General features: G+C 30.9%; 1 protein-coding gene across 2 annotated transcripts; it reads left to right on the top strand.

Moving 5' to 3' along the window:
• Positions 1-7789: 7789 nt before the first annotated feature.
• LOC110655148 (palmitoyl-acyl carrier protein thioesterase, chloroplastic) lies at positions 7790-12494 on the top strand. Of its 2 annotated transcripts, none has more exons than XM_021811341.2 (7): positions 7790-8200; positions 8990-9609; positions 9755-9888; positions 10795-10908; positions 11002-11173; positions 11277-11345; positions 11933-12494. In XM_021811341.2, exons 2-7 carry the CDS (start codon positions 9109-9111, stop codon positions 12200-12202), a joined length of 1260 nt encoding a protein of 419 aa, XP_021667033.2. In that variant the 5' UTR covers positions 7790-8200; positions 8990-9108; the 3' UTR covers positions 12203-12494. The 2 variants fall into 2 exon arrangements, with proteins under 2 accessions (XP_021667033.2, XP_021667034.2); XM_021811342.2 differs by having other exon boundaries at positions 7890-8297.
• The last annotated feature ends 11515 nt before the right edge of the window (positions 12495-24009 follow it).

Here is a 24009-nt window from a genome sequence, read left to right as displayed (position 1 = left end):
CTCAATTCAACTTTTTTTTTAATTTTTGTTATATTTAACTAAAATTGACTTTCTTTATTGAAAAATTATTAGGTGTATTCAATAATATTTTTTATAATTATATAAAATTTATTTGTTATATTAGAAGGATAATTATTTTTTTTATAAGAGATAAAATACTGTTTTATATGTATTAAAAATATTTTATAATTATCTTAATAAAAATATAAATTTTCTTTATAATATGAAAAATAAATCCTATAATTATAAAAAGGTATTCATATGTATGGAAAGCACATAAAATTTTTTTTTAAATAAGTTTGTGTTATTAATTTGATTTTTTAAACGAATTTAAATCTCTTAATATGTATTTTTACTTTTAAAATAATTATTAAAAAATTAACTTTTAAGTGTTTATGATGAAAAAAAATAATTTTTTAATTATATTTTATTAAAATTTCTTTAATATATTATCAAATTTCATTTAATAATAATAAATCTACTCAATTGATGAGACTATATATAAATTTGAAAGGAAATTGGAAAACTAAAAAAACAAAATATTAATTTTCTAAAAAGGAAAAGTCCAATCAAATCAGACTCCCGAGTCCCAAATATACCATTGGCTTTGTTGTCCTTGGACTGCTTTCTTTGTCGGGAGAAAATACAAAATAGTTGAGCTACTTCCCATTGTTTATGGACGTGGACTATCAATTTGGTCAAAATTAAGATCAAGCTGTTTCTGCACGTAAGTTAACCAATAATATAATATGGAAAAATAAAAGTTCATTTTGAAATTTGATGCAATTCTCTAGAAGACTAGAATCAACTGAGGATATGCTTGAATATGTATATATATATATATATATATATATATATATATATATATATATATATATATATATATATATATATATATATATATATATATGTTGAAAATATAAAAAATCTAAAGTTAAATTCTCAAGGCATTTCTACTAGACCATAACCTTTAACATAATGATATTAGATTGTCTTCAATGGTAGGATGGTATGAGGTATCGAAAATCAAATATTAGAAAACGTACCATTTCTGATGGAGTTGTTATGGCTTTTTGATAGTGTTGAATACCTTTAACATTTTAAATAAGGACTCTCTTTATTTTGTAAAAAATAATTTATAAAAAATATTTTTTTATTATTTAATTATAATATTATATTAATAATATATATTTATTATATATATATAAGTATTTTTATATTTTAAATTTTATTTTTCTCACGAAAAATATTTTTTTAGAAAATATTTTATATATTTTTTAGTGTTTAAAACATTAAAAAAATTAATTAATAAAAAATATTTTATTAATAAAAAAATAAAAATTAAGTCACTTTTAAGGAAAATAATTTTTATTTTTCAAAAAAATATATCATTTTCTATTTTTTAAATTTTAATAATCTTATTAAAATATGAAAATATTTACACATTTTTGAAATAAACACATATCATTAATATAATATTATAATTAAATAATAAAAAATATTTTAATAAAAAATATTTTTTAAAAAATATTTTTTATATATAAATTATTTTTTATGAAATAAATAGAGACTTAATAAAATTATTAAAATTTAAAAAATAAAAATAATTTTTTTAAAAAGAAAGTTATTTTAAGGTACCGCAAAAGGGTTGAGTAAGTACTTTATTAGTTTTATATTACCTTACCAAGCTATAATACAATATAATATAATTAAATTTTTTTTATTAAAATTTATAAAAAAAAAATAATTAAATTACATTACATAATAACGTGCCAATATGGCCAATGTTTTAAGTTTCAAACTTTCATCCTCATGCTCTGGCGAAGTAATTATGGTTGTAGATACTATGGCGGTTAACCTGCCATTGGATGCGAATGACTGAAATGATTATTTGCGTTTCATTGCAGCTTGTATTAAGAGTAGAGATGCATAAATATTTATTGGTAATCAATAATAATAAATTAATAAAATATTAATTCATATTATAAACTTTAATTTATATATATATATATATATTAAATAAAATATATAAAAAATAAGGGAATAGCTACAGAGAATACGTTCGCATATGCGAGCGTGCCCTCTGCCCTAAGATCAGCTCATAATGTCTTCAGATAAGTGTTGTTTTTTTTTTTTTTTTTTTTCTCTAAATAAAATATATTTTTTATCTGTAGTTTATTTTAAAAGTGAGATGATAAAATATTTTTATTTGTATAAAAATCTAAATATTTAATTTTTGAATTGATTGAAAAAGCTATAAATCTTCACCGTAATTTATTCATCCTATTATTTATTATTAATTATAAATATAACTATAGTTATGTGCTTATTTGTTATTAATTATTAAAATATATTTATTGTTTTAAAAATATTTAAATTTTAATAGATGAAAAATAAAAATTTAAAAATAATAATAAAAGATAAATGATTATGTATTAAAAATAATAAAGAGAAGAAAAGAAACAACTCAGCAAAATATATTTTAGGAGAAGAAAATTAAAAAAAGAGAAAAAAATAGTATGGTACAATATATTAACCTATATGTATACTAAATAAATATAGGTTAATATATTACAACTTACTTAATAATAATAATAGTTTATTATAGCATTGAGAAGGTAATCATTTAATAATTTGTAACTTATATACATAATTAAGAAATTAATAATTTAATTATAATTGAAAGTAATTAAATAATTAATTAATAAAAAAATATAATAAAATTAAATTAATTATATTTTATAAATATTATCACTTAGATTACCACATGGCAATCTTTTTTCTTAGAATGTTACATGGCAAGTGCTTGAAATAATTTAGCCATAGATTACTTTAGTAATTTCACTTTAATTGATATCTAGATGCTTATTTATCCCAATTCTTGAACGCATATCGCATTTGATAAATAGTAGGATTAGCATACTTTGATTTTAATTACATCGATGGGTTTAGTAAGTACATTTTAAGTCATTTTATATCGTTATATATTAATTTGGATGTAAACAAACATAACTTAATAAATTTAAGTCAATAAAAAAAAAGGAAAAATTATATAATGCGATTGATAAATATATAATAATTTTATTATAACATTGATTATGGTTGATTTTATAAAAGTCTCATCATGTTATATGTAAATTAATTGTATAAAAAAGAAAAATTCCAAGAATAGAGCTTGAAAAGAGAAAAGAAGAGAATATTTTTCTTCATTGCTTAATTTAGGGGGGCGTGAGGGTGTCACACAGCCGTTTGAATAATATAGCTAAGCATAATCAAGCTAGGAAAACGAAAGGCTAACATTTTAGGTAAAAGGAAAACTAAAATAGCTAAGCAAATGGAGTTAAAATAAATGGCCTCCCAAAATATAAACGACAAAAATTTTTTTACTTGTATTTTTTTATATAATTAATTTTAGTTAAAATTTAATCTCAAAATTTTATAATTTTAAAATAATTTTTATATTATTGAATTAAAATTATTTATTTTAATTACATTTATTAAAACGTTTTGATTAAACATGTCATCAATAAAAATTTGATTTAATTATTTTATTTATATTTAGGATTATAAAATTATAATAAATTTAAATTTGAATTAAAAATGTTTAAAAATATTATATCAATAAATTTTACCCATTTAGTATCATAAAGATAGATTTACTTTTTTTTTTTCATATAGTTTAAGAAAATAAAATTGATATAGTTAAAGAAATAAATTTTATTTAGTATTTTTCGAATATGTCATTCACTCATATTACTCTATTAAAAATTAAATAACTCATATTAGCAAAATTATTTTTGAAATTAATGAATTTTATTTCTCTTATTCATATCAATAAAGACGTGTTAGTAAATTAATAAATTAACTATTATTTTGGAAAGGAAAGTGGTTTATAATTTAAAATAAATAAAAAAGAAAAGTAAATTTATCTTTTAGACTAACATAGTCATTTAATAGTATTAAATAATAAATAGCTATTTAATGAGTATATTTATTTTTTTATTAAGGAAAATTGAAGAAGTAATGACTCGAATATGAATTATCAAATGAATGAGATGACCGTAATAACTAAACTAAGTAGATGAACAATATATTTTTCGGCCACTAGATCATGTGTGTGTATATATATATATAAATAATGAATTTTAATAAGTAAAATGTTTTACACATTAGAAAAATCTAATAATAAACAAAACTATTTGGCACTCAACCAGGGGCGAAATTAAAAATTAAAATTGGAGCCAAAAATTAATATTAAAAGTAAACTAAATAAAATTTTAACAAAATAAATAAAAATAAAAATATTAAATATTAAAATATCAAAATAAAATAATATTAAAAATATGATTAAAAATGCAGAGAAAAAAAAATATCGGGACAAATAGCAATTTTTTAAACAATACAAAATAGTATAGTTGAGCTGCTTCCCATTGTTTATGGACGTGGACTATCAATTTGGTCAAAATTAAGATCAAGCTGTCTCTGCACGTAAGTTAAACAATAATATAATATTGAAAAATAAAAGTTCAATTTGAAATTTGATACAATTCTCTAGAAGACTAGACTCAACTGAGGATATGCTTGAATATACACACACACACACACATATATATATATATATATATATATATATATATATATATATATATATATATATATATATATATTATTTAAAAAATATCAAAAATCTAAAAGAAAATTCTCAGGGCATTTCTACTAGACCATAGGATGGTATGAGGTATCGAAAATCAAATATTAGAAAACGTACCATTTCTGATGGAGTTGTTATGGCTTTTTGATAGTGTTGAATACCTTTAACATTTTAAATAACAACACTCTTTATTTTGTAAAAAATAATTTATATATAAAAAAATATATTTTTTTTGAAAAGTATTATTTAAAAAAAATATTTTTGATAAAAATATTTTTTATTATAATATTAAACTAATGATATATATTTATTTTATATATATATAAATATTTTTATATTTTAAATTCTATTATTTTCATGAAAAATATTTCTAAAAAATATTTTCTGTATTTTTACGTGTTTGAGGCACTCAAAAAAAATGATTAATAGAAAATATTTTTTTAATCAAAAGAAAAAGTTAAGTCATTTTAATAAAAATAATTTCGATTTTTTTAAAAAATAAGTCATTTTCTATTTCTTAAATTTTAATAATCTTGTTAAAATGTGAAAATATTTATACATATATAAAATAAACACATATCATTAATCTATTATTAAATCAAATAACAAAAAATATTTTCATGAAAAATATTTTTTAAAAAATATTTTCTATATACAATTTATTTTTTATAAAATAAATGGAGGCTTAATAAAATTATTAAGTTTAGAAAATAAAAAATAAATTTTTTTTAAAAGAGAAGGTTTTTTTTAAATTGACTTAATTTTTCTTTTGATTATAAAATATTTTTAGTGGATTAAATTTTTTAAATATTTTAAATATTAAAAACTGTAAAAAATATTAATTTTTTTTTTTAAAACTAATGAAGTTAAAAAATTAGTTTTTTGCTTGTCATAGTAAAAAGGTACTGCAAAAGGGGTGAGTAAGTCCTTTCTTTGTTTCATATCACCTTACTAAGCTATAATGCAATATAATATAATTAAAATTTTTTTGTTAAAATTTATAAAAAAAAGTTTAATTATATTTCATTACATAATAACGTACCAATATAGCCAATGTTTTAAGTTCCAAACTTTCATCTTCATGCCGTTCAGAAGTAATTATGGGTGTAGATATTATGGCGGATAACCTGCCATTGGATGCGAATACCTGAAGTGATGATTCGCGTTTCATTGCAGCTTGTATTAAGAGTAGATATACATAAATATTTATCGGTAATCAATAATAATAAATTAAATAAAATATATAAAAAATAAGGGAATAGCTACAGAGAATACGTTCGCATATGCTAGCGTGCCCTCTGCCCTAAGATCAGCTCATAATGTCTTCAGATAAGTGTAGGTTTTTTTTTTTCTCTAAATAAAATGTATTTTTATTTGTAGTAGGATTAGCATACTTTGATTTTAACTACATCGTATGAATTTAGTAAGTTCATTTTAAGTCATTTTATATTATTTTATGTCTTATATATTAATTTAAATATAAATAAACATAACTTAATAAATTTAAACCAGTCAAGAATATAAAAAATTATACAATGTGACTAATAAATGTATAATAATTTTATTATAACGTTGATCATGGTTGATTTAATGTGAATCCCATCATGTTATATGTAAATTAATTTTATAAAAAAGAAAAATTCCAAGAATAGAGCTTGAAAAGAGAAAAGAAGAGAATATTTTTCTTCATTGCTTAATTTAGGGGGGCGTGAGGGTGTCACACAGCCGTTTGAATAATATAGCTAAGCATAATCAAGCTAGGAAAACGAAAGGCTAACATTTTAGGTGAAAGGAAAACTAAAATAGCTAAGCAAATGGAGTTAAAATAAATGGCCTCCCAAAATATAAACGACAAAAATCTTTTTACTTGTATTTTTTTATATAATTAATTTTAGTTAAAATTTAATATCAAAATTTTATAATTTTAAAATAATTTTAATATTATTAAATTAAAATTATTTATTTTAATTACATTTATTAACACGTTTTGATTAAACATGTCATCAATAAAAATTTGATTTAATTATTTTATTTATATTTAGGATTATAAAATTATAATAAATTTAAATTTGAATTAAAAATGTTTAAAAATATTATATCAATAAATTTTACCCATTTAGTATCATAAAGATAGATTTACTTTTATTTTTCATATAGTTTAAGAAAATAAAATTGATATAGTTAAAGAAATAAATTTTATTTAGTATTTTTCTAATATGTCATTCACTCATATTACTCTATTAAAAATTAAATAACTCATATTACTAAAATTATTTTTGAAATTAATGGATTTTATTTCTCTTATTCATATCAATAAAGACGTGTTAGTAAATTAATAAATTAATTATTATTTTGAAAAGGAAAGTGATTTATAGTTTAAAATAAATAAAAAAGAAAAGTAATTTTATCTTTTAGACCAACATAGTAACTTAATAGTATTAAATAATAAATAGCTCTTTAATAAATATAATTATTTTTGATCAAGGAGAACCAGAGAAATAATGACTTGAATATGAATTGTCAAATAAATGATATGATCATAATAACTAAATTAAGTAGATGAATAATATATTTTTCAATCACTAAATGTGTATATATATATATATATATATATGTATATATATATATATATATATATAATGAATTTTAATAAGTAAAATGTTTTACACATTAGAAAAATCTAATAATAAACAAAACTATTTGGCACTCAACCAGGGGCGAAATTAAAAATTCAAAATTGGAGCCAAAAATTAACATTAAAAGTAAACTAAATAAAATTTTATAATAAAATAAATAAAAATAAAAATATAAAATATTAAAATATCAAAATAAAATAATATTAAAAATATGATTAAAAATGCAGAGAAAAAATTAAAAATATCGGGACAAATAGCAATTTTTTAAACAATACACCAAAATTTTAGGTAAAATTTAAAAATTTTAAAGGATAAACAGTAATTTTTTTTTTGAAATATTAAATTTTATAGACAAAATTGTAATTTCCTAAACTTTTGAGGTAGTTCCGCCCCTGCACTCAACTCCTAAATTTAGGAATGAACAAATTTTGTTAGCAATTAATTATAGGAGTCGGTTTACTGATTGGGCATGGACGAGGACAATAATTAAGGGTGGCAAAAACGTAAATAAGACGAGAGAAATGTTGGCGAAATGGAACTTTGAAGGAGAGGCAGGAGAGGGTGCCTGAGCCAGGGTGTGCACTATAAATTCCACTCGCTGAGTTCATCACCATTCAAACCACTCAACCTCTCTCTCTCTCTCTCTGGTCGAAGTTTGGGCTTTTTTAGAAAGCTAGAGAAAGGAAGCTTTAAAATAAATAATATATATATATAGAGAAAAAAAAGGGAGAGAAAAGGCAACGGGAAAGGAAGCTCTGCGAACCCTAGAAGAATAGGGGAGAGAAGCGTGGCTCGCAGATACGAAATGACGCGTTTGACCTTGTCATTTTTGCTTTTTAATTAGTTTTCTCTTGTTTGTTGGGCTGCCTCACCCCTCTCTCTCTCTCTCTGTCTCTCTCGGTGGCTGGCTGGGGTAAGCTTCTGTTTTTTGGTTCTTGCATTGTCTCTCATTTTCACCATTGATCCGGTTAGAGAGTTAGATTTTGCTTTTGGATGCTGAAAAAGCTGAGGTAATGAGGCACGGAAAATTTCATGCCTTTAGGTTATGTTGGCTGCTGAGATCTTAGATTTGGAATTTTCGAATTTCTCTTCTTCATAGTCCATTTTCTCAGCAACCAACACTGCATGAGAGCTTCCTCTTCTCTATTTTACATTTTTGTTTGATGTTTTGGAAATTTTTTTTTTTATTTTCAAATTTGTGATTTTATGGTCAGATCTGCTGTGTTTTTCCTTTCCCTGGAGATGTTTGTTGGATTCTGTGTGATTTTCTATTTCTTTTACTGCCAATGCGTTTAACTCCATAATTCTTTTGCCTGATGGATTCCGGTAAAGTTGTCTAAAATTTTCTGTTTTTCTTCCTTGTGATCGGAAAATGGACACTGTTTTTGGTATGTTTACGCTAGATTCAAATTTTGCCCCATTTTAACCCGATAGGAGATTAGATTTTTTAACATGTATTTTTGAAATATGAAATAGAAAATTGCAAAATATGTTGCTAACCTTTCCCTTGAAGTAGCTGTAGTTTTAATTGTTTATTTGTTTGCATTCATGAAATCACAAGACTGATTGCATTAATGGAATGAAGGGTTATCCTTTTGCTTTTAGCAGAATAATCTGCAATATCGAATCTAGCTGTTACCATGTGATTTTTGTCATTCATTCAACTATGAGATTTTCTGATCAATTATTATTTGTGGTGCAGAAGAATATTGCAGTAGATTGCGGGACAAATAATAAGATTCTGAAACTTGCTCGTTGTTGTCAAATTCTAATCAATTAGCTGTCAAGCTCCGCTTGGTTCCTTGAATCTTAAATTACAGCATGGTTGCCGCTGCTGCTACTTCGTCGATCTTTCCAGTTCCCTCTCCATCTGCGGATGCCAAGTCCACCAAGATTGGCAGTGGAACTGCAAGTTTGGGAGGAATCAAATTGAAATCTGCTTCTTCTGGGGGCTTGCAGGTCAAGGCAAATGCCCAAGCCCCTCCCAAGATAAATGGATCCCCAGTAGGCTTCACAACAACATCTGTGGAAAATGTGAAGAATGAGGATGACATTCCTTCACCCCCGCCTAGGACCTTTATCAACCAATTACCTGATTGGAGCATGCTTCTTGCTGCTATTACAACTATTTTTTTGGCAGCAGAGAAGCAGTGGATGATGCTTGACTGGAAACCAAAGCGACCTGACATGCTTATTGACCCCTTTGGTCTAGGTAGAATTGTTCAGGATGGACTTGTGTTTCGCCAGAACTTCTCCATCAGATCTTATGAAATTGGTGCTGATCGTACGGCATCTATAGAGACGTTGATGAATCATTTACAAGTATGTTGTGTATTTAGTTTTACATTTGTACATGATGATACATTTTTTTTTACAAAATTATGTAGCTGTGATAAATGAAAAAGTTTAAGTATCGATTGCTTTTATAACAAGTGTGGATTTTCCTATTTGATTTATTTGGTTTTAGGAAACGGCTCTCAATCATGTAAAGACTGCTGGACTTCTTGGTGATGGATTTGGTTCAACCCCAGAGATGAGTAAAAGGAATCTGATATGGGTGGTCACTCGTATGCAGGTCCTGGTGGATCGTTACCCAACTTGGTAAGCCATAACTCTTTTTAAATTGTTTTCCATTAAATGAATCAATTTATGATCTTAATCTTTTGCTCTTATACTTTATGATTTTTGATGTTTCTATCTACATTTTGTCTTGAAATTCTTGTTAATGCTAATATGTACTTGTCTTTCATATGAAATTCTTTGGCCTTTTGTTGTCCATCCTGCAAACCCTTACCTTCTTTCTAGTCATTTGAATCCAAGGCCCTAAGTCAGAATCTTGCTTTTTTAAATAGGCTGACATATATGTCTTTAATTTTTAATTTCTTCAGAATTCCTTGGAATCTGCACTTAACATTCAGGCATTGCAATCATTGGTTGGAAATAGGCCTGCTGACGGTTCCAGTTCAAGGGGACCGGGACCAGATCACAGGATCTTTCTGGGCCTGGTTCGGTCTGGTTTTAATAAAATCTAACTTTTTCTTTTTAAGGAAAAAACTGGGTTTGACCTGGGACCAGCCTGGCTTGGATGATTATATTCAGGCTGGTTCCGGGTCAGTTCTGGGCCAGAACCAAACCATGGCTAGGCATAGTTGGAAACTAGAATTTTTCCCAGCTGGGTAATGGTCAATGATGGCTATAGCAGTTTGATAAAAGGACATTTATACTTTTGGGGTTACGCAACATGTTGAGAAATTGCTGTGAAAATAACATTTGAATCCAGCAAACCTTAAGAGACAATGCAATTCAGTTACACACGATTGTTTTGTGACTAGATGATTGGTTGCTTTTGCACTAGATGGTTGCTTGAAGCAAGACTTTGCCGTAAATGGTGGATGCATTTTGAACTTAGTGCTTGCTGTCATGGTTACATTTAGTTGTAGAGCTAGTTTGGATGATCATGGACATGATGACCTGAGTTTTGATTGGCTGAATTATATTGTCTTGCAGGGGTGATGTTGTTCAAGTGGATACTTGGGTGGGTGCATCTGGAAAGAATGGTATGCGCCGTGATTGGCTTGTCCGTGACAGTAAAACTGGTGAAACTCTAACAAGAGCCTCTAGGTAGAAAATTTTTCTTTGAAATTTATGCCTTTCCTAGTGTTTTCCCCCCCTCAAGCTGATGACTAATTAATTTGGAACATGTGGTATTGACAGTGTGTGGGTGATGATGAATAAACTGACAAGAAGGTTATCTAAAATTCCAGAACAGGTTCGAGCGGAAATAGAGCCTTATTTTTTAAACTCTGATCCTGTCGTAGATGAGGATAGCAGAAAATTGCCAAAGCTTGATGACAACACTGCAGACTATGTTCGCAAAGGTTTAACTGTAAGTGAACTTACCATAACATTAGTAGTTACTGAATGGCTTATGGCTTGTAATTATTGCTCACCTGCTGTTCTCATGATAATATGGACTATATGTTTTGCAGCCTAGATGGAGTGACCTAGATATCAACCAGCATGTTAACAATGTGAAGTACATTGGCTGGATCCTTGAGGTAGATCTTGTTGACCTAGAATATCTCAATTTTAATACCCTCCCTTGTTTTGCTGCATTAGTAGTGGTAACTGTAGCCATAAGGTTCTATCATTAGTATTAAAATGGCCAGTTTGATGAAATCTTGTCTAGATTGCTTCTTTAGAATGGGATTCAATGAAAAATATCACTTTCTAAAAGTTTTAGTTAAACCAAAAATTATAGAAGAGCATGTTAACTTGTGTCCTTAGTCATTTTTTTAAAATTATTTTTGCCATTCTGCTGATTCCTTTCTACAGTTGTTTTCATCTATCTTTTATGGTTTATGACTTATGAGAGAGGAGCGTATATAATTATATCTTTTAGATAATTGTTTGTATTGCTAATAATGGTACTAACAAATAAATTGAAAAAAAAAAAAAAGATTTAAGGTTGACATCCAGCTATGTGATATGCTATGCCATGACCTTTATGCCTCATTTTTTTCCATAGTATTCTGAAATGGTCAATTGCTTGATAACTGATAGCTGGACTGGATAAGACATGTTTTATCTTGAGATTATAGCTTTTTGTCTCTCTCAATGTGAATGATTATTTCACCTTATGCAGAGTGCTCCACTCTCAATCCTGGAAAGTCATGAACTGTCTGCCATTACTATGGAGTATAGGAGGGAGTGTGGAAAGGACAGTGTGCTGCAGTCTCTGACTGCCGTGTCTGGCGATGGGATAGGAAATATAGGAAATGCTGGTGAGATTGAGTGCCAGCACTTGCTTCGACTTGAGGATGGGGCTGAGATAGTGAGGGGAAGGACTGAATGGAGGCCCAAGTACGCCAGCAACTTCGGGATTATGGGTCAGATTCCTGCTGAAAGTGCTTAAGGAAATCTTCTTCTTATTGGCATTAATCTTGTTTTGTCGCAATGCCTGTGTAGAATCGTCCTTTTGTTCACTTCTTGAGAGTTATATATTTTTCTTCTTTTATATATATATAAATATATTTATTTTTTTTTTTCTGATTTCTTGGCAAAGGAAAGTTGTAAGCTCATGTAATTAGTTCTTGCTGCAAACTCTCTCTCTCTCTCTCTCTCTCTCTCTCTGCTGACGTGGTTCTACTTTTTGAACATGAAGAGCTCTATTTAACATGCCAACACAGCCTGTTAAACTTGGTCCTTTGATATTAGCATTTGGCTTTAATCTCTTGGGAATTTAGGAATCGAAAGAAATTACATACCTGGATTCGTGGTTCATTTATTGTTTTGGGTTTGCATGTATTATCTCTTAGTCGGTATGTTGGGCATGTGCTTATATCCGCATGAAAATGCTGTTCGAAAATCAAAATTATAATGATAATTGTTTTAAAAGTTCTTGCACCTCTCTCTAGAAATTATATAAATTAATTTAATAAAATTTTATGAAATTTATTTGTAAATTTAAAATTTTGATGTTTGATTTAAAGGAAAATTTATTTAGAATTTTTAATAATTAAATTGATGAAATTTATTATAATATAAATAAATTGTATTAAAAATTAATAAAATTTATAAATTAATTTTAAGTTAAAAATTATATATATTTTAAGTTATAAAATTATTTTTTTATTATATATTATTTTATTTTAAACATAAAATTTATTTTATTTAAAAATAATTTTATATTTAATATAAAATAATCAAATAAAAAAATTTATTTATAAATAAATTTTATGGTGAAATTAATAAATGAAATGAATTTTACTGTAAAATTGAGCTAAATAGACCTCCTAAAACTGAAATGGCCTGTCTCTAATCAAATTCAAAAGACATTAAAAATCATAATGACCTTAACAAATTGAATATAATATATAGAAATTAACTCATAATATAATATTATATAATATTAAAAGCCGTATCTCTAAGAACAGTATCAATTCAATTGATTTTGGTTTTTGAGGGTTGCAATTTACATGCAATTTACAAGTGTCTGTTCACATGGCCTCTTATGTAAATTTGCCTTTGATTGCTGCTTTCTGTAAGTTTTTCTGCCAGCTCCATCCTGTGCCCATGTTTCAAAACGACAACGTTTCCTTGCCCTTGCTCTAGGTTTGCTTGCCTATTGCCTCTGGTACATATTTGTATCCACTCCGTTCTTTTCGCGTACTAGTTCTTTTTATAGTGTGCATTCGTGATTTAATTTGTCATTTTAGAAAAAAAAATTTATGTTTATTAATTATAAAACTTATGAGAATCTATTTTTTTATTTTTTTATTTTTTTAAAAATTAACATATCTTATAAAAAAATTAAGATTATATATATATATATATATATATATATATATATATATATATATATATATATGGGCTGCAATAAGCTAAGACTTTTGTGTGAATACAACCTGGTCAAATAGATGCGATTTTTGGATGAATGTGAAATATGCATGTATATGACATGTATCTAACAGGAGCACAAGGACCATTGAAAAACTTGTATGTGCAATTATAGCAAATAAATCATATTAAATCCATGCAGGAACATAGGACACGATGAGTAGGGCATAAATGAATGATTGATTATAAGGAAAACTAAAATCTTTGAACTTGGAACTTGGCAAGACCTAATGCCCCCACATTTTGTCCATGGCACTTATAATATAGTTTCCTTCATACAAGTGACACTAGGGGACGAAAATCTTATAAGGGGAAAGATTGTAATGCCTCTTTTCATAGTCTAGTTGGAAAAAGAATGTTGTTTATCTACAAATAAGTGTAAAGTGAGGATACATGAAATCTTTAGCTTTAATTCATTTAAATTAAATTAAATCATAAACGGAGTTCGGCCAATGAAGTAATCAATTTCGGCTGGCGAATCATCAAGAGTCTATTTAAAGAGAGAAATGGCGGGTAGCTGGGATATATTTTTAAGGGAAAATCTTAGCCGCACCTGAGTGTTTGATTAAGATATGAATTTGACCAACAAAAAACAGTATCGTCATTTAATGAATTTTAACTGTTAAATATATTTTATTAATATTCCATTATGATTAAAATTAATCGTAGTTAATTTTTCTTTGTCAATAACCAACACACTGTCAAAATAATCTGTGACTAATGAAAAACCACTCGTTATCATTGAAATTGCTATAGCCTTGAAACCTTCATGACAGTTCTGCAACTGTAGCCTTGAAATTGCCGAGAGAAAAGTTCCATCAACTTTGTACTATTGGAATTGCTGAAAAAAAGTTGGTATCATTGGCTTGCTCTTATTGTTATTGTTATTTATTTTATTTTTTCATAAAATAATTATTTCATTTAATGAAATAATTAACCTAAATGCTTTTTTTTTTCAGGAATGACAAATTTTAAACATCATAATAAGAATTGTATGAAATTATTGTTCTTAATGAGGACAACAATGATTTGTACTTAAATAATGGTATTGACGAAATTAGTAGAGATGAAGGTTTTGTGGACATATATGTTGAGGAGAAGAAAGGAAATTATTAAATGAAGTTGTGAATAGTGAGGAGGAAGCATATAAATTATATTGTGATTATGCACTGCAATAGGATTTAGTGTGAGGAAGGGAAAACAATATTATTTCACAGGGACTAAATAAATTAGGTCCAAGTAATATGTTTGTTGGAAGGAAATAAAGATGAGAGAGGAAGTATTTTAGGTAATGCTTCATTTCAAAAGTTGAATACTAGGATAGGTTGTGAGACAATGATTTGGTTTTCAAGTAATAAATATGGTGTATTTAAAGTAAAGCATTTCAATAGAGAACACAATCATGAATTGGCCAAAAACAATGAAAGACATTTGTTAAGGCCTGCACGGCCTGTATCTAATGCTAGTAGGGGTGTATTGGAATCTATGGTAAAAGCTAGGATTCTACTTGTTAGGGCATTTGATTATTTAGCTGATGAAAGTGGGGACATTGAAATTATTGGGTTTATGAAAAAAGATGCTTAGAATTAAGCATAAGAGGTGAGGGAATCCCAAATAGAAATAGGTGACTTACAAAGTTTCGTAAATTATTTCAAAACTAAGGTTCATGAGGAGAAAGTATTTTATTGGGATGTCCAACTTGATCATAAAGGTCGGATGGCAAATTTTTTTGGAGAGATGGTAGATCACGGATAGAATATGATTGCTTTGGAGATGTTATTTCGTTTAATACAACTTATCGAATAAACAAGTATAATTTGATATGTGCTCCTTTTGTTCGTGTTAACCATCGTTGGCAAACAATTATGTTTGGATGTGCATTCTTGTTTAGTGGGACCAAAGATGTATTTCAATCGTTGTTCAACACTTTTTTGGTATCAATGGGTAATAAACAATAAAAAGCAATATTTGCTGATAAGATGCAGCCATGTCTAATGCGATTGAGAAAGTATTCTTTGATTCTCTTCATCGTCTTTGCCAATGGCACGTAGCTAAGAAAGCTCCTTCGCATTTGGGAACTCTTAATTCAAGTTGCAATTTTCAGAACTATTTTGATAAATGTATGTCAAGAAGTGAAACTGAGGAAGAGTTTGAAGAAATTTAGGGGGAAATGATAACTGAACATAAGGCATAAGGACTTAAATGGTTAAATACTCTTTATGACTTGCTTCATAAGTGGAGCACTGGTTTCAATAATGACACTTTTCATTGTATGATTAAATCAACCTCTAAAAGTGAGAGTGCAAACCATGTTCTTAAAAGATTTGGTGATAAAACCACCTCCTTGTTTAAGTTTGTTGAAGGTTTTGAGAAAATGATGACAAGATGGCATTCACAAGAGAGGGATGAAGACTTCCATTATAGTGAAGGAGCTTATGCATGTGCCATTAGAGAAAGCCCTGTGCTACAGCAAGCCTTAAAAGTTTATACCAATAAGATATATAAATTTTTTGAGAAGGAAAATCTTGAAGGCACAGGGGCAACAACTGATGAAGAGAAAATTTGTAATGATAATTTATATGAATATGAGATGTTGACACATGGAGGGGAGCACAAAAATGCTAGTAGAGTTCTTTTTAACATGGACACTTTGGATGTTAGTTGTAGTTGTAAGAAATTTAAGTCTACGGGTTGAAAGCTTTTAGCATTAGAAATGTGCTTGAAATCCTTGAGAAATATATGTTGATGCACTAGACTAAAGATGTGAGGAGAAGGGTGCAAGTGTTGGAGATGGAAGTTTTTTCATAGAATAGTGGTCCTACATCTCAAATTGTTTATAGTAATAGGGCGATGAAAAGTGCTTATGATTTGGTTTCTCTTAATAGGGCACCTGAAGAGGTAAGGGCTATTGTGATGAAAGTATTTGAAGATGGCATATAAAATTACATCATTATTTCAAAAAGCATAATTTGGATGTCCATTCTTTAAATAGAGACAAGCATGGCAAAAGCATTAATAGAGATGGTAATATCTGTGAGAAATAGGTTATGAATCCCCTTAAAGTGAGAACAAAAGGTGATAAAGGAGAAAGGAAAAAGAGTCACTGGGAAAAGTGAAAGAAAAAGACTCCAAAATCAAATGCCATATGTAACACCCCTGATTTTTATATATTATTATTGGGCTTCGTGTAGGTATCCTCAATTCGCGGAAATTCGACAGTTATCCGGATCTGTGAATTTCCGGCATGACTACTGGAAAAGTCTCGAATTGGATCGAGAATTTTGGCTACCCCACCATTGTTAGGCATCCGAGCACGTTCAAGTCGGAATCGGCAAAGGTAAACCGAACCTTGCTTTTCGTAATTTTCTAGTGCTTAAATAGGATTAAAAATCCATAAAATATTCGTGGTAGCTTAGAAAATTAACATTCTATTTGCAATAGCATAGTAAAATTTCTAAGGACCGCAAGCGAGTTTTATAATTTTAGAGCTTATTTGTGCGATTTTGCAAAAATGATCAATTATAAGGACTAAATTGAAATTTTGCGTATTGTGATGGATGATGATTTGATGGGCCCGGGAGGGCTGTGTGATATGATTGAACTGTGGATATATGGATTGTGAGTATAGAAGTGTGTTTTGAGCCATTTTGCGTTGGGTAGGTCCTAGGTATAGGGAGACTCGATTTTACGACTTAGGGCGTATTAGTCTTTTTCTTTGTTTGTATTGAGTCTTTTATATTAAAAATTGTAATGTAATTGTCAGGTGAGCCGGGACAGCCTTCTTCCTCCGTCCAGCCGCCTCAGTGACCATCGTCAAGTCTGTGAGTAAAATATTAATTTTAATTGTAATTTCGATATTATTATATGTTCATGCCCATGCATCACTTATATGCATATATTTATGTAGTTAAACTCTAGGCACGATTTATGTTGCATTGATAACTATTAAAATGCCATGAATGTTGTTGCGGTAATTTGGAGCAGTGTGCGTGCGTTGGCGTGCGTGTGATGTGGTGTGGACTATGGATAGGACGGGTAGTCACGGCTTGAGTTCTTCACGAGACCCGATCCTTCGAGGGTAGTCACGGCTTGAGTTCTTCACGGACCCTCGATTTGGTTATTAAGTGGAAGTCCGAGCTGAGTTCTTCGCTGGCACCAGGTTGGATTTAAGAGAGCTGTATAGGGGATCAGCTCCCATATATTATGATTGATGTTACAGGGTGCGTGAGTGCTCCAAATTACCTTTTTGATGTTATGATGTGAAAATGTTGTTGATGTTGCATTTCACTCTACAGGGTGCATTAGTTCTAGATAGTTATAGAGATTATGGTTAAACTTGATATTTTACTCTCTGAGTTGAACGCTCTCTCGTGTTCAAAAATTTTTACAGCCACGGGAGGATATTTTTGAGGTTAACTGCTTTCTCCCTCGCAGTCAATTATTCTTGTTTGTATAAACTTGTTAAATCTTAGAATTTTTGCATGTGTTAGAAATGTTTATTTGATTTGGGTCCATAAACTAAATTATTATTTTGGGACTGTAAACTTAATATGCTATGCATGTTTGATGGATTGGATGAGGAGTGAGCTCCCATTTATTATTATGTTGATGAGTATGTGGAGGGTGGCCGAGCTCCCCAATTGACTATATATTGTGTTTACAGTCGGGTGAGTCGAAAACTCCCGTTGGTAAGTCCATTTATGGCGAACTCTGTCCGTTTGTTTTATTGAAATTGGGCCCAAATGGGCCTTAGAGTTGGGTTAATGAGCAGTTAGGCTTACTACGGGCCTCGGGGGCTTTAGGTGGCCTGTGTCCTAGTCTTGCCCATAGGTTGGGTCGTGACAAATGTGGTATCGAGCTTAGGCTCCAGTTCATAGGGAAAAATTATCTAAGTATTGGGAAGAGTCTACTAGGAGTCACATGCGGAGTATAGGATTACATTTCGTCTTTTACGTAATTCTTTGTTTCTAGATTCTACGTTATACCTCGGAAATATAAGATTACCTCGATTAGTGTCTTGATTTTCGTGGAGTACATGAAATGTGAAATAGAGTTAGTAGACATGTGAGATCTATCATGAGGATACGTACTCCAAGAAATGTTATATTTTTGTCGGTATGGGTTTAAATGGTGTGCCCATTTCGTAAGACACGAGTACATAAAAGTGAGTCTTAAAAATGCAGTTGCCTAGATAAGGATGAGGATACCACTCTGGCGGTCATCGGTAGATGACCCGAATAAGTTTGTGATAATAGAAGATTCGGGAGAGATAAGAAATTAGGAGACCTGATGCCGGGGCGTATCGTAGTAACTATACAATGTTCTCGATGTCCGCTCTGTAGCTGCGATTCTGATGCAGGCATGAGATTATTGTGTAGAGCTGCGTGCATCCGTGGTGCTCCATAATGAGGGTGTTTGAGATGGCTTGTTTTGGTACAGTTATGCGAGCGAGTTCTATATTTGCAGAGGAGTTGGGAACTCCTGGCTAAGAGTCTAGAGTTAGAATATTGAAAGGTCACGGTTGGGTGATAACTAGAGTCGGTGACTCGATTACTGACATGAGCTAGAGTTACATCAAGAGTTGCCATCGGACGCAGGTTTCGGACTAGTTGCAAAGTAAAGGTGACACTTATAGAGTGAGAATAGTATACCTTGTGTGTATCAGTATGGAATAAAGTACAACTCTACTACCTAGAGAAGGTCGAAACTATGAATTGATGATTTATAGAGCTATGATATGATAAAAGAGTCATTAACTTGACATGGTTCTGGCAAGGTGGTAGATGTAGTACCTTTGTTGCAGCAAGTTAGGATATAGTCCTATCTTTTCAGAATGGATCGAAGGTTATTACTGATAATGATGACTTATGGAATAGTGTCCCAGATGGGACTGTAGAGTGTGGTAGAGAGTAGTTGGCTCGGGTATCCTGGAGAGGATGCAAGTTCTATTATAGGAATCATATATAATCAGATCACGATGGATGTAAATCCTTTGAATTGGATGACGGGTTTGGGTGCCCGGAACCTTAAGTTTTGGCTAATTGAGTAAACATGGATAATAATAATAATAACAAATAAATAAAATTACTGCAAAATTAGTTCTCGAGATAGTAAGGGTATTATGTAAGCTAAAGGATAAGAATAGAGATCATACAATAAAAGTATGACTGTAATTTGCTGAGTTCTTTTCTAATTTCAAATTATTCAAAACAATAGTATAATCTAATTATAATAGTGTTAAGAGTAATAAATTAGCGAAGATAAATCACAGAAGGCCAATGGATAAAGAAAGTGCAGAATGAAAGTTTGGACAATTGATTGCAGATGCAATATAATCTAAATGCTAGTGGAAGTACTAGCTAGAGTGGTCAAAGGACCAAATCTGAGTACAGGACATACGATAACGCGATAGAGACTCAAGATATAGTTAGCAAATGCGGCTATTATGTTAGGAAAAAGAATGGAACCGAGGATAGAATAGTCAAGTTCTATTTTGGGTAAGACAAAGGAAATAAATGAAAGGACAACCTAAAGAGCGCATAATAAAAGGAACAAAGTTAAGATATAGGATAGGCTAAGTGTTATTCTTGGCAAGGAGAATGACAAGGATGGAAAACCCAAAATGGGACCACATTAGTGAGAAAAGTGATGGAGGTATGGAATACAATAATAATGAGTAAATGTTAGAAGGTGTGCGATGGTATTGCGGACTACCTAAATAGGTAGAGAAAGAGAAGTTAGTAAGCAGTAAGTTGAATAAAAGTTAGTCTAAGCGATCAAATAGGTATGATGAGAGGAAAAGAATGATAGATAATGACACATAGGTTTTAGGTTAGACTTTTGAGATAGTGAGAAGGTAGTTAGAGGTTCGTTATGAATGTCAGGCAAACATTTTTAGTGTGATCAACAGAATCACTTTGTAGTGAAGCAATAACGACAGGACAATAGTAGGGGTAGAACGAAAAGTGACAAGTCTGGATGGTTATAAATCACTAGAAAGTTCAAGGATCAAATTAATGACCCTAGATAAGGGTGGAATTAGTGTTGAAAGAATCTATTAGCGAGAGAAATCTTTCAGGATTCAACAAGGGTTAAGGGCACAATATAAACGATGATAGATATGAATCATAGGTCGAGTATAAGTAAAGTTAATAAATTATAAAATATTATGTCAGGAAGGACGATGGTACAGTAAAGGGTTCATGCAGATGATACCTTATAGGTAGAGCACAATTGTGCTAGGAGATGATGAAATTTGAAGAAAGACTAAGAAACATAGGTTAAACGTTATTATATGGACAATCGGGCGTAGTTGAATATAGAGGATATTTTTCTTTCTTTTCAAGTTTAGCTCGTGTTTTTATTCGAGCGTTATATAAGGAGCGAGGCGAGGCAAGGAGACCTAGTTATTTGAGATTTTGATAGGCACCAATTCATATACAATTTCCTGATATGAGAATGACAGTAAGTGCATACCTAGTGTTAAGTATGAAAGGATGATCAGAGTAATGACAGGAGTTAAATTGAGTTAGCTACTAAGGCTTGCGACTGTTTTAAACTATGAGCTAGATGAAGTACTATTTATGGATGAGTTTCAATAGATGAAATTGTTGCTGATGGGTAATTTGAGGTTGAAGTTTAGAAAGCTATGGGCAGTATATATGATTCTATTAAGGAGAATGAACACGTGAAGTATCTTGTTTGGAATTAAGGCATGACACATATTTCCTACAGCCGTGTTAGTTCAAATGGAACTTATAGTTTATGGGGCTCATATTCATCCAGGATAAGCAATTTCCTACTAAGGCTGGTAGGGAATGATAATGTTCTGATAGTTAAGTTGGAAAAAAGGGGATACAAGAAAAATTTTCTATGGGTAATTATAAGTGTTACATAAGGTGAAGAATGTCTTTGGTAGGAGTAAATCATAGGGTTAGAATTCTCTCAGTAATGAAACTAGTAATCAAGATAAGACTAAGAAATAAAAAGAAAGTTAAAGTTGATGATGGGATAGACATCTTTGAAGGAAAAGGTGTAAGGATGAGATAGGACTAAAATTAAGGAATAAGTACAGCAGGTTGAAAAGATACCAACAATACCAAAAATAGGAAAAGGGAAGTGGATAAGATGCAAAGGATAGGAAGAGAGCTCGATAGAGTCAGTTATAATGATGAGGATAAGGAGTGTCTAACCACTGCCCCTGTGTTAACACTACCTATGAGCGGTGAAGGATACACTGTGTACTGTGACGCCTTCAGAGTTGGCCTAGGGTGTGTTTTGATGCGGAATGGAAATGTAGTGGCTTATGCTTCAAGGCAGCTGAAGAGGCATGAGCAGAACTATCACACCCATGATTTGGAAATGGCGGCTGTAGTCTTTGCACTAAAAATCTGGAGACACTACCTGTATGGTGAAGTGTGCGAGATATACACCGACCATAAGAGTTTGAAGTACATCTTCCAACAGAGGGATTTAAACTTAAGACAGAGGAGATGGATGGAGCTTCTGGAAAACTATGATTGCACCATCCAGTACCACCATGGGAAGGCTAATGTAGTAGCAGATGCTTTAAGCAGAAAATCTTCTGGCAGTTTGGCGCACATTTCAGCAGAGAAGAGACCGTTGATTCAGGGAGTACATGAGTTGATGGATCAAGGTTTAATCCTAGATCTTTTAGATGAGGGGGTCTTGTTGGCTCATTTTTCAGTGAGGCCAGACTTGCGAGATAGAGTTAGAGTTTCCCACACCGACAGTAGACCAACAATTAATGAAGATCATAGAAAGAGTACAGCAAGGTGAAGGTGGTGAGTTTGGATTTGCCAATGATGGTGCCCTAGTGCAAGGTTCTAGGATATGTGTGCCCGATGTGGACAATCTCAGAGATGAAATCATGCGAGAGGCACACTATACACTGTACAATGTCCACCTGTGTTCCACCCGGATGTACCATGATGTGAAAGATAGCTATTGGTGGAATGGCATGAAGAGAGACATAGCGGACTTTGTGTCCAAGTGCTTGACTTGTCGAAGGTGAAGTTTGAACACGAGACCGTCGAAGTTGCAAGAGCTTCCTATCCCGAATGAAAGTGGGAAATGATTTCTATGGATTTTGTGGTAGGTTGCCTCGTACCACGCGAGGATATGATTCGATATGGGTAATTGTAAACCGCCTAACCAAATCGGCTCACTTCTTGCTGTGAAGACTACATATTCGTGGCACAAGACACGGCTCTACATTCGAGAAATAGTCAGATTGCATGGAGTTTGGCTTCCATAATATCGGCAGAGGGCCTAGTTCACTTCTCGGTTTTGGAGAAAGTTGCAGGAGGCACTTGGCACACATTGAACTTCGATGCGGCTTTCCACCCTCGCATGCAGACGGACAGAAAGGACAATCCAAACATCGAAGACATGCTTCGCATGAGTGTCTTGGATTTTGGAGGTCAATGGGATGATCAGCTAGCTTTGGTGGAGTTTGCCTACAACAACAGTTACCATTCCAGCATAGGGATGGCACCCTATGAGGCACTATATGGAAGAAGGTGTAGGTCTCCTCTGTGTTGGACAGAAATGGGGGAAGCGAAGGTGCATGATGTAGACCTAGTGCAGTACACTTTAGAGATAGTTCCTTTAATCAGGGAACGATTGAAAACAGCTTTCAGTAGGCAGAAGAGTTATGCAGACCCCAGACGAAGGGATGTGGAGTTGTCAGTAGGCGACTATGTATTCTTGAAGGTTTCTCCAATGAAGGGAGTCATGAGATTTGGAAAGAAGGGCAAGTTGACACCTCGGTATATTGGACCTTTTGAGGTTACTGATAGAGTTGGAGCGGCTGCCTCTGGCCAGAGCTACCACCCAACCTTTCTCACGTTCATCCCGTGTTTCACATCTCCATGCTCAGGAAATACATTCCAGATCCTTCTCATGTACTACAACCAGATGTAATAGAGCTAAAAGAGAACTTGACATTTGAGGAGCAACCTGTAGCCATAGTGGACTACCAAGTGAGACAGCTAAGATCAAAACAGATCCCTATGGTTAAGGTTTTGTAGAGGAGCCAGTCAGTGGAAGAGTGCACCTGGGAGTCAGAACGGGACATGCGTAGCAAGTACCCTTATCTGTTCAATGTGTAATCATATACTTTATTCTGCCTTGTGTAAAATTCGAGGACGAATTTTCTGTAAGGGGGGAAGAATGTAACACCCCTGATTTTTATATATTATTATTGGGCTTCGTGTAGGTATCCTCAATTCGCGAAAATTCGACAGTTGTCCGGATCTGTGAATTTCCGGCCAGACACAAGGAAAAGTCTCCGAATTGGAT

The sequence above is a fragment of the Hevea brasiliensis genome, chromosome 4 (assembly GCF_030052815.1).
Source record: "Hevea brasiliensis isolate MT/VB/25A 57/8 chromosome 4, ASM3005281v1, whole genome shotgun sequence".
NCBI classification, from domain to species: domain Eukaryota; kingdom Viridiplantae; phylum Streptophyta; class Magnoliopsida; order Malpighiales; family Euphorbiaceae; genus Hevea; species Hevea brasiliensis.
Note: the sequence above shows the minus strand (reverse complement) of the source record. Positions and strands in the feature narration are given on the sequence as shown.

Excerpts from the sequence above, each read along its gene's own strand:
- LOC110655148 (XM_021811341.2), top strand. The coding sequence starts at position 9,109 with ATGGTTGCCGCTGCTGCTACTTCGTCGATCTTTCCAGTTCCCTCTCCA. Across the intron at positions 9,610-9,754 it reads CGTTGATGAATCATTTACAA|GAAACGGCTCTCAATCATGT; the intron begins GTATGTTGTGTA and ends ATTTGGTTTTAG. Across the intron at positions 11,346-11,932 it reads ACATTGGCTGGATCCTTGAG|AGTGCTCCACTCTCAATCCT; the intron begins GTAGATCTTGTT and ends CACCTTATGCAG.